Below are 12,274 nucleotides of genomic sequence, written 5' to 3'. Positions count from 1 at the left end.
GCTTAGCTCTTTCAGGTGACACTGTATCACTTCTTCAGGGTGCTAAGGTGTGTGATGGACATTTCCTGCACAGAGCACCTGGCACGTAGCAGGTATTAGGAAGCGTGGGCCCCTCAATTCCCTTCCCTCTTTGGATGTGTGCTCTGCCCAGAAATCCACACATGTCTTCTGGGGCAGGGCACCATCACATGCTAGACGTTTCCACAGGATATTCCCCTAAGGGATGGCTTCATTAGTGAGCCCAGCACTAGTCCCAGGGCTTTACCTACATCCACTCACTTGACAACCACAACCCTAATCACTGTAGGTACGAGGAAACTGAGGCAGAAAGGTTTCGGGGACATGCAGAGTCACAGCACGAGTAGAAGAGAACCAGGGAGTTCTAGACCCAAGCAGTCTGAAGTGCAGAAAACTATTCCATGTTTCCTGTTTTCAGATCTGGGACTCAGCAGAAACCCACAAAATTAACTCCAAGCCAAAGAACCAGAATATTCTGGCAGCATCCAAGGAAAGTAAATGTGACACGTGACTCACCAGTGACACTTGCATATAACTACTTGACTCTGCATCCCTTGACCTAAAGTCTGGGTGCTTGAGTTCCATGCCCCTGAGCCATCTGCCCTGTCAGGGCCAGAAATGAGGGAGTTTTAGCCAACTATTTCATTCCTCTTAGGATGTCTGCACTACAGGAGTCGGCATTGGCCTTGTCTCTAATTGAAAAAGCACATTAACAGCATACATATGTAGTTACATAGGCATCTATGTAATATGGTTTAAAATTACATGGTAGCTAAGAGTATAAGTTCCTAGTAAAATCAGTCTAGATTAAAATCCTGGAGCCACTACAGGAATCACACTGGCTGTGGTCAGCCATGTGACATCCCTAGGTTGGGCAGCCCATCTGCAGGAAAGAACGCCTTCAGGGTTGCTGTAAAGGCAGCGTGGCCACATCCACAACCAGCCATGCTGCAGAGCACACAATTCTGTTTTCCCTCTATATCTGCCTCATCTGTTCCCACTACTGCTATAATGCTGCTAACCATGCCAAGAATTTCCCGAGACATACTGTAACACAGACAGCTCTGCCCCAAACCCTAAAGAAAAATCCGAATCCCAGCAGCAACTCCATACCACCATTGATTGGCATGATGCCCTCCAAAGACATTCTTGACCCCAGCTGTACTTCCCTCAAATGAGAACCACTGTCTTAAGGTACATCATACAGAAGTAAAAAGGTACCAGTACACATTACTGGAGCACAAAGTACAAAGGCAACATATTGTTTGTTCACCTTTAGGCAAGGTTGTTTGTAACCCAGCCTTGACGCCAAGCACTGGCACAAAACAGTCAAGTGGCCAAGAAAGAGCTGGGACAGACCTGTCTCAAGGGAACAGAAGGCACAAGTCCTGCCTCCTGACCCCAGATGGAGCCTGACTAGTTCCATGAACTTGGGTGATACCTGCATTGCTGTGGGATGCAATAGAAAAGGGCAAATGTGAACCACGGGTGAGGCTGGGCCGAAAAGACTGCTCGTTGCCAAGGAAACACTGGAAAGGATTTGTGATGCTCAGGTACTGACTTCAGGAATTCCTTTCTCTAGTTCCCTAAAGTTCCTTTCTCTAGTTCCCTAAAGTTCTCAAGTGTACAGAGGTAAATGTTTACACACTAGCACTGCCAAGGCACAGGACACTTGGGTCTCTGTATATCAATGCCAGTCACTATTAACAAACAGGATGCAACCATATGGCTCCCAGACACACAGGGTTTTAACATTTCTCAATTTTATCCACCTAATAATCTATGTGAAAGTTCAGCCATTCAAGAAAGATGCCCCAAGAGTTGGTGTCAGGGACTGCTTTTCTTTGGGATAGCCAGTGCTTAAGCAGGAGGCCTGCTATCTGCCAACGGCCCTAGAGCACCACTGAATGACCAGATGCCTCTCACCAAGTGGCAGATATGGACGGCTGCTGTACTCCTGTCTGCCTGCCCTCACCAACCCATTCAGAACCCTTAGGGTTCAGGGGATTCTCTTGCTGATCTTTAGTGAGGATATTGTTAAATCCAACTTAAACAAAAGAACAGGTTCTGTTTACCACAGCATTTCCAGGTAGAGAGATTCCACTTTCTAAAAGATGAGAGTGCAGAAAAAGTCAGACTAGGAAGCCCTGACCATGGGCACAGACTGCAGCCCTCAAGAGTGACCTGTAATTTGTGGTAAGGCTAAGTGTTCACTCTGGTCTAAGTGGTGGATGCTTTTGAAATCATTTATTTGTTCTTTTAACCACATACTCCATGGCAGCTCTAACAAAGTGACTCTAGCTTGTTAAATAGTTAACAAGAATAATAAACACACACTCCACCATGCCCCACTGGAAATCCAGCATCTCAGAGTGTGTCCTTCCGTTACTTAAGCCTTCTGGGGGAAAAAGGCCAAATAAATACCCATTTGGAGGTCAGCGAACTTTGGGAGCAGAGAGGGCTCACCCGAGTCTGTGCCATGGAGGTAAAGTCTCAAGCCACAAGCTCCTGGCCTCCAAGGAGCCTTGACAAAGCCACAGATTGAGTGGCATTCCTGACATGGCCTAACTGAAACGTACTCTTCCAGACTTCAGTCCATAGTGAAAACAAAAACCTACATTACAAATAATTGTGTTAAACCAGGAATGACATATTTGCTTTATAAATTACAAAACTGGGTAAAGGTTCTTCATCATCCATTTGTCTCAAATCGATTTTCAAGTTTTAACGGATACTTGCCCTTAGTTCAGGGTAAGAAATTTTACTTATGGGAGCAAAATCCTTACACAGACACACAGATACACACACACACACACACACACACACACACACACACACACACAGAGGGGGGGGGAAGCCTGTGACAGACACATATAACTGACTGACCCAATAAGCAAACATTGTCAAATTAAGAATTTTCATTACTTTAACACTTCCCAAGACCCCAAGTGAGAACAAACCAAACCAAATTCACCAGGACAGAGGCACATTTTTATCCCATACCTCATCTGGCATGCCTTTTATCTTTGACAGAGCAATGTCTAACTTGCTCCCTCCTAACCCTAGCTGCTACACCCTCTGCATAGCCATGACAGCTCAGCCCTTCTTTACGTTTCACTGATCTGGTCTCCACTTTCTGTTCAGATTTTGTTAACACCATATCTTATGGCTTTTCTTGGTGTGTTGTTCTTTCAGGGAAAAGACTCAGTAGGAATGTATTTCAAACCCAGACCAATAAAGCAGGCAAATACTTTTAGATTATGACAGAGGGTGTCTGCAGTATTTCAGAACTGGCTAAATTAAGATAAAACACATCCATTAAAGTACACCAGGGAAGACTGTTGTCACAAACAGATATAGTCCCTCCATCAGTCCCACACTAGCAGAGAGAGCCTGGGAACCCAGTTACTCGAGCTCTTGCCACGTAACATGAACACAGCCACACACGCCTCCAAGAGCCCTGATGGAGTGGACACTTAGGAGTAAAGAATAGCTCCAAACAAAAGCTATCGGTATCACAGCTCGGACACCAAGGAGGTCCCTTCTAGGACCATGACAAATCCAGAGATTCCTGGACATCATCACAACAGCCAGAGCAACTATGTACCTTCTCAGGATGCAGATCCCAAATGGTGAAAGGTGACAGTGGCGTACAGAAAAGACTATTCATTGTGGTTTCATTCTGTACATTAAGATGCATTCTCTTACTCAAAACAGCTGATGAAAACAAACAAGAAAAGATTAAGTTAAGCTTTTAGAAATAACTGGTGGTTTTCTTTTCTTTTCTCTTTTTTTTATTATTTATTTATTTATTTATTTTTGGTTTTTTGAGACAGGGTTTCTCTGTAGCTTTGGAGCCTGTCCTGGAACTAGCTCTTGTTGTAGCCCAGGTTGGCCTCAAAACTCACGAGATCTGCCTGCCTCTGCCTCCTGAGTGCTGGGATTAAAGGTGTGCACCACCACTGTCCAGCTTAACTGGTGGTTTTCAAGTGTTCCTGCTCAACGGATTCAAATATAAATGCTGTAACTGAACCAAACTGGTAAGAGAGCTATCAAATACCAAGGAGCAGTAAAACCACAATTAACCAGAACGCCCGAGCTCCCTGGTTAATTGACTATTTACAAGAAATCTCCTCTGCTGTACCCACTAGCTTGGAAACTGCTCCTAAGCTGAACCAGTTTCCTTACAAGGCTCAGTAAGTATAAAATGCCAAACATAGTCCATGTGGTTCTGATGGCTTAGGTCCCTGTGACCTTGGGGCATCTCTCAGAAGGTACAGGATAAAGGTGCAGCTTTGTTATAGCAGACACCTAGATAGACTTGGACTTCCTTGCTTTAAATAAACTGTGGACATTATAAACCCATTTATTGCCTTCCTTCTACCTTATTCTTCTGAGACGGAGGGGCAGCGAAGGTTCCAGGTGTGAAGATCTTCCAGCTCTGCCAGTGTCCACACAGTGGGTTGGGCTGACAAAGCAGGTCAGTGACCTGCCCTGGACTCCTCCTACTAACTATGGTCCCAACAGGAATTTCTTAACAAGTCTACTGTTTTGAGGGATGGTATAAAATACCAGAATCCTATGCATTCCTTGTTGAACTCTTTTCTTTAAAAGCAAAGGCAAATCACTCAATGATGGCTTCCAAACCAGATGACTTTAGATTTTTGCAAATAGAATCAAGCTGTGCTTCCACGTTATGAATTCAAAATGGTCTGAGTCATCTTTCCAAGGTATGAGAGTGCTCTTTCTTCTGGGCAATAGTTACCTTCCTAAACCATGAGGTGACAGAGCTGTAAGGGGAAGTCCCTTTGCTGACCCTCAGCACCAGACCTCTTCAACAAGCAAGATGGACTTGGGCGCACAACACAACTAAACAGAGCTGCATCACAGCAGAAACGACATTCCCTGTGCAATTCCCTACTAGCCCCACTACTCCACAGAGATGCTCTCACTCTGGTGCCAGGCAGCACCTCTCACTATCATAGTGAATGTGCTACTTAGCTTTAGAGCCCTGACAGGTATCAGTATCTTGTAGGAACTTAGCAACATTTCTCTGTGTGTTGGCAAAGTGATACTGATATTCTACTTGGAGTAGGGGTTCCTTTGTTAAATACTTTAAAATTTTTAAGGTTGAAAACTAAGCACATAATAGTATACATAGTACCCAAATTATAAAGAGTTTAGGAGACCACAATAATCAAATGAATCATGTATTTTTAGTGATTTCAAAATAAATGACAAACATGGTCTAGAAAGAAAACACGTGTCACTGTGTCGTCAGGGTTTGTGAGATTCCAGATGCATCACAGCCTTCTCCCACACCAGGTGATTTCCAGAGTTAGAGGCTGGCAGAAGCAGAAAAGGAACCATTTTCACACCATTCTGGACTTCATAACTCTTGATACTATAACTGTGCAAACAATCTGATATTTAGTACAGTCGTTGTTCTAGACTATAGCCTTCCAGTCTCTGCAGCATCTTCTTCATTGGTCTCTAATGCCTCACAAAGGCAAACTCAGGTTGTAGCGTTCCTGCTTGGTCCTCAGAGCACGTTCCACACCCAGATTTTGGTTAACTGCCAGGTCTTCGGATAATGTTGAACTTCTACTGTGTGGTAAGCCTGATACTCCTCTGCAGGATTCTTCTGAGAGTTTTCCTAGCAGGTCTTGCATGCTTACAGGCATGCCAGGCTGATTTGTAAAAACAAAACTGGAAGATGGGGAGAGAAAGAAAGCAGAGCTTCTCGCGTGTGGTGACTGGTCTCTTTCTCACAGTGGCAGTTAATATATGTCCTCGCCTTCGTCTCCTGAAGGCAAAGGCAATACATCTGAGGGAGATGTCAGACATCATGGTCAGGAGCCTTGCCTTGGGCTTGCCTCAGCCAGATCTGCAGCGTAACAAATGCTCCCACAGTCACATGGAAGAAAAGCTGCCAGAGGTTGCGCAGTTCGTAGAGATACATGTTGCACAGACAGATTAAGCCAAAAGTCAAGAATGATTTGACATTCCGCCAGCTGGTGTAGTACACAAGTAAATAACACTGTTCAAAACAAAAATGAAAGATGGTTAGGTTATAGGAAAAGAACTAGGTGTGTACCATCAGAGTGAGACATGAAAAGAAAACAAAGGCACTGCCCCGGAAGAACAAGATAATGTAAGTTATCAAAGGTATTTGGTCATGGATGTTCCATGACTTGAAAGAGAAACGTCTTTCATTTTTCAGATGAAAAGCATTTTGCATCATATGTCAAATAGAAGTACAACTGAGTGACTCCCATGTAAGACAGACTGGGGACATTCTCCAAGGTGACAGGGAATCATGACTTGTATGCCATCCTCACCCAGGAAAGCACAGAAAACTCAACAGTTACTCAAGAAGATGAACTTTACCACAACTTGAGTCTGAGGACTAAAGAAAGCAACAGCAAGTATGGCAAACAGCAAGGGGTGAGGTGTGGGTAGGGGGTAGCGGGGAGCTGCAGGAGTTGGGCCTTGTTTCTCAGCTGTGATGGAAGAAACAAATGAAGCTGTTGCCTATATCGGGCTTATACTGGAGGAAGGTGTGTTATTAGCATGTTTTCATCATATAATTTCAAGCAGTTATGTCTTAAGCAGAAAAGGTGACAAAGGATGACAGTAAGCACTACTCCGATGACACAGTGAAGGGCGCACCCCCCACAAGCCCTAATATGGTCCCCACAACATGTTAAAAACATGCTTATTTTGCTCAGCATCTACAGTTCCTGACAGGCGAGGATTTAATCATCTTGTTCATTCATTGGTCCCCAGGGTCCAGAACAGGGTCAAGTCCTCAGTTAGTGCTAAAATCTATTATCTGGGAAGCATAGGAATTCTGTGTGCTCATGAAGTCTTTGGAAAAAGCAGGAGTTTCTATGACTGCATCCAGGCTACAGAATGGGAGGATATAAGATTTTCCCATACTTAAACAGAATGCACACCAAGAGTGATGCTTTTAATCCCAGCACTTGAGAGGCAGAAGCAGGAGAATCTTTGTGAGTTCAAGGTTAGCATGGTCTAGAAAGTTCCAGGCCAACAGGACTATACAGTCAGACCCTGCCTGTATGAAAAGAAGAGAAAAGAAAACAGAATAGAGCTTTGCTATGTATGTAAATTGAATAAGACTATATATTTTACAAGGGAGATTTTTATTGTGGAATAAAAGTTTAAAGACTTTTTTTTTTCTTTTGAAATAACTTTTAACTTGGAGGAATCTGAACCAGCAGAACTGTACTGTTTCCACAGTGACACTGCTACGTCACCACACATCAGCCATCACCCCAGGGCATGACCACACTGAACGCTGTTAACTGACAGGCTTCAATTCTGTCCTGTGTGCCATTAGCGATCTTTCCCCGACCCGGGATTCTGTACTGCATTTAGCTGTCAAATCTCCTCCAATCGATAACAGCTTCTCTGCCATGACCCTGGCAGACCTGATGAATATTCATTAGTTATGCTGGAGTTCTGTTCCTCAACTGGACTGTTCAGTGTTCCAAGACCAAATTAAGTATATGTGATTTTGCCAACAACAACACAGAGGTACCAGACAGTATGTTTTATCATTGCTGTCAACTTGGACCCCTTGATGGGAATGTCTGCCACCCACCAATGACTCTGCTGGCATCAGTTATTACAGTGGTATTGGCTTAACAGTGATTTAATAGTGATTTTTTATCTCCATCATTCTTTCTACATTTATTAATTAGAATTCTACTGTAAAGAAGAGCTTTCCTTGTATTAAAAAATTTAATTGATGATTCTAAAATCTTTCAAAGGTAATTAAAAAAAAAGATAGCTTGCAATGCAGAGATCTGGCTGACATCACCTTGATCAAACTTATTACACTGCTAAAGAATTTTCTCTAAACCAAAAAGAAAAAGAAAAAAAGAAAAACTTTGAAGGTGGTCTTTTCCTTTAGAGTTTTAGTTTTGCAGTTAAGCAAGAATGCATTATAACAGTGTCTGATGTGCTCTGGATATATGTGGAAGAAATAAAAGTATTATAAGTAGGGGAAGAAGACAACATCTAGAAAGATAAGGTGTCTAAACATTAAGTGTTGACAACAGAAGACTGTGACAAACATTTGTTCTATCTATACTAACCATTTTAAAAGCCATATTTTTAAATACTATGTTCAGTTTTACTTAAGAAGGTAGGTTCTGGGCTGGAGAGATGGCTCAGCGGTTAAGAGAACTGGCTGTTCTTCCAAAGGTCCTAAGTTCAATTCCCAGCAACCACATGGTGGCTCACAGATACCTATAATGAGATCTGGTGCCCTCTTCTGGCCTGCAGGCATACATGCAGACAGAACACTATACATAATAACTAAATTAATTTTAAAAAAAGGAAAATTGAATTTAAGGTGGTATATAGTTAGGGCAAGAAGGACCATATGATTGTGGTAGGAGGAAAATAGATCAAAAGAAGATAATGCAGAACCCAGAAAGAGTCTCACACAAATATGCCCAATTGGATTTGTATAAAGGTACAACAATTCAGTGGAAGAAAACAGTCGGTTAAAGAAATGGTGCTGGAGCACTTGGTGCTGTATAAATAAAGAAAGAAACCTCAACTTCAGTCTCATACCACAAACAAAACAGAAACAGCAACAACAAAAACCCCCTGAACTTAACATATAAATCAGAAAGCTACGAAACTTAGAAACCATCTCTCTGGCCCTGAAGCTGACTTCACACACCTTTATGCATACTGTCTTCACCCGTGTACAGAGACTGAGGAAGTGTTATAAACTGTTAAAACATGAGTCATAAAAGTGATCAAACTAACTTTACAAAAATTAAAAACATTCTGCAAAAGCACCTAGGTGGCTAAAACGACAATTAAGTGGGAAAGGATATCATAGGATACATATGTGACAAGGGCTACTATCTAGAACATATTTTTAAAAAACTTTTTAAAAATGTAGTCCCCAAAAAGTAAAAAATAAATAAACCAGTCAGAAAACAGACAGAAGATAGGAACAGATATTTATTTCACTGAAGAGAATACACAGACAAAAAATAAGCACACAAAGCAATGGCAAACATCATTAGCCACTAAGGGATTCCAAAGTAAAACCATGATGAAATACTACTAAACGGCTAAAACAAAGGGACAACCGCAAATACTAGTGAAGCTACAGAGAAAGGGCAAGAATGTACTGCACTTCAGAAAATGGTTTTCTATTAAAGCTAAGCATGCAGTTACCACACAAACCAATAATTTGTACTTCTGGGTATGTATCCCAAATTAATGAAGACATGGCCTGTACATGAAGCCAGGCATGATGATACATGCCTGCAACTCCAGCATGAGGCTGAGGCAGGATAGAGTTTAAACTTGGCTTGGACTATACAGTGAAGCCCTGTCCCAAAAAACATTAACTATGTAACAACTTGGGTGAATCTCCAGAGAATTTTATGCTGAGTAAGAAAAGGCCAATCACAAATGTTTAGGTTTACCTAAATGTCTGTGCCCTTCCCTTCCCATATGTGTACCCCCACAGGGGGGAAATTAGAAAGCAGACCTTTGGGAAGTTGCTAGGTCTAGATGGGATATAAGGGTGGAGTGCCTATAATGGATTAGTGGCTTCAAGAGAGATAAGCACTTTCTCTGCTATGTCAAGACACAGCCAGAGGGCAGTCTTCTCCAGGCCTGGAAGAAGCAAGTCTATCAACACTTTGGCCTAGGACATCCAAACCTCTGGAACAATGGGTGAAACAGTAGGTGAAAATAAACACCTATTGTTTAAGCTCCTCCTAGCCTATTTAAGTTTGGTAAAGCTGCCTTAACTGATGTCTATGTATTGTATGATTCCATTTATGGAACACAGGGATCCTTATGGTGACAGGAATATTCTCTATCTTGATTGTATCAATATCAACATAGCACTTGTGATATTGTATTGTGGTTTTCAGACGGTATCATAGGAAAAGTCAGGTAAAAACAGGATTTCTCCTATTACTCCATGTGAGTACAGTTGTCCTAAAAGACTTTAGCATGAAAGACTAATGTATACATATATTTATGTTTATGAGAAGCTTTGGTGGTGGGCACACATGTGGAAGGTCAGGGGACAATTTCTGGAGTCAGTTCTCTTCTTCCACTTTTAGGTGGACTTGAGGGACAAAATCTAGGCCATCAGGGTTGCCTCCTGAGCCATCTCAATACCCCTATTTTTTAAAATTATTTATCTTTGTGCATACATGTTTGTGTGCTTGAGTGTGGTTCCACATGTCAGAGGATAATTTTTCAGGAGTTAGTTCTTGTTTTCTAACTTGTTTTGAGGCAGGATTTCTCTTTGTAATTTTTTGTTTTAGCAGTTTCTGTTTAAACTTTATTATTGTGTCAGTGTAGGTACCAGAACATACCATGCCACAGAGCATTGTGGATATCAAAGCAAGCACTTTTACCTACTCAGCCATCTCTCTGGCCCCTGACATTTACTTAATAAACACCTCTATGCATACTGTATGTTCATATGAGAGAGTGATACACACACACACACACACACACACACACACACACACACACACACACACACACTTATATATGTAGAAGGAGCAGCGGGCTGCATTCCTGCCGCCTGGCTAGCTTATGCCCCGAAATAACAACACACAAATTATATTCTTTTAAACACTTCCTGGCCTGTTAGTTCTAGCCTCTTATTGGCTAACTCTCACATCTTTGTTAACCCATTTCTAATAATCTGTGTAGCACCACGAGGTGGTGTCTTACCGGGAAAGATTCAGCATGTCTGACCTGGCAGCTGGCTCCATGGTGTCTGACCTACTATGCTTTCTTTCTCCCAGCATTCTGTCCTGTCTACTCCACCTATCTAAATCCTGCCCTATCAAAAAGCCAAAGCAGTTTCTTTATTAACCAATGAGAGTAACACATAGACAGATGACCCTCCTCCATCATATATACAGATGAAAGAAGTGTTATAAAATGTTAGTAATAGCTGATTCTGTATATACTAGTCTTTTAATTTTTCTGTAAGTTTAGCAGTTTAGAAAGGAAAATACTCATAGTTTAGAAACAAAATAGACTATAGTGTCTCCACTGACCCCAGTTCTATTTGAAATACTCAATATCTAGAGTAGTTCCTCCTGACTGAGCTCTGTGTATCCATCAGCTCTGGTATCCTGAAGAAAAGGGCAACCCGGCCTGTAGTAGTGAACTTAAGAGATCTGGCCTAATGTATTAAAACCTACCCTGACAACTGGAAACACAGGAATAAAATAGTAAAATGTAACTGCAAAAAACAGTTACCACTCCACTCAGCATTTTTGGAAAGTGGGATGCTTAATGTCTATATACGTACAGGAAACTGGTTTTCTTCCCATTTTTAATTTTTAAAACTTTATTATTTAAAAACTTTGCATATAAACTATATATCACACACCAAAATTAACCAGACCCAAAGTCTATCATCTCAGTGAACTTTTTTTTATTCCAAGACAGGGTTTCTCTGTAGCTCTGGAGCTTGTCCTGGAACTAGCTCTTTTAGACCAGGCTGGTCTCAAACTCACAGAGATCCGCCTGCCTCTGCCTCCCGAGTGCTGGGATTAAAAGCGTGCACCACCACCGCCCAACTCTCAGTGAACTTCTATACACTTAGAATAGCTATTCTGAAGATGTGGAGTTTACATTGGATTTTATACTTTTCTTTCTCTCATGAGTGATACTACTCCACCATTAAGCAGCTCTTTCAATTACTGTAGTGTGCTTTGGGTGAAGTGAGAGGTGTGCCTGGCATTAGGAGCACTGTTGTGGAGTAGCACAGATAAAGGTCCACATCGCTGTGAGCTGTAAGAACAGTCTAGACCTCAGTGAGAAACATGGTGCTGATAAAAGGATTAGTGTGGGGTCTTCTGTGACTATTTAATGGTACAATGAAAGTAAATGGCTTAGTGAAACACAAGAAGTCAATAACTCTGCCATTATGATTAGGTACCAAACATTCCCTTTGTAAAGCAAAGAAACCAAAGCTTTACCTTCATAAGTTACCATTGAAGAGATACCATTCACATTAGAAACATGAGACAGCAGTTATATAACATCATAAAAACTGTACAAATTTAGGAGTATTGATTTGGTTAGGTTAGAGATAGCATGATATAGGGAAATGAACCTGGAATCTAAATTCTGAAGCATTAGCCATCACTCATCCCCTTTCCTGGTTATGCCATCTCAAGCAGTTCACTGAGTGCTTCTTTTTACATGTTTACAA

At 41.8% G+C, this 12,274-nt stretch overlaps 1 protein-coding gene across 2 annotated transcripts in view; it reads right to left on the bottom strand.

Moving 5' to 3' along the window:
- Positions 1 to 5,212: 5,212 nt before the first annotated feature.
- Positions 5,213 to 12,274, bottom strand: part of Sec22a (SEC22 homolog A, vesicle trafficking protein) — a 60,727-nt gene continuing 53,665 nt past the window's right edge. For both annotated transcript variants that reach the window (XM_075965363.1, XM_075965370.1), the window contains exon 7: positions 5,213 to 6,058. In XM_075965363.1, the coding sequence (XP_075821478.1) occupies positions 5,858 to 6,058 (201 nt within the window). In that variant the 3' untranslated portion in view covers positions 5,213 to 5,857. The remainder of the gene's footprint in view (positions 6,059 to 12,274) is intronic.

The sequence above is a fragment of the Microtus pennsylvanicus genome, chromosome 1 (genome assembly GCF_037038515.1).
Source record: "Microtus pennsylvanicus isolate mMicPen1 chromosome 1, mMicPen1.hap1, whole genome shotgun sequence".
NCBI lineage: Eukaryota > Metazoa > Chordata > Mammalia > Rodentia > Cricetidae > Microtus > Microtus pennsylvanicus.
This window is presented reverse-complemented; position numbering and strand designations above follow the sequence as displayed.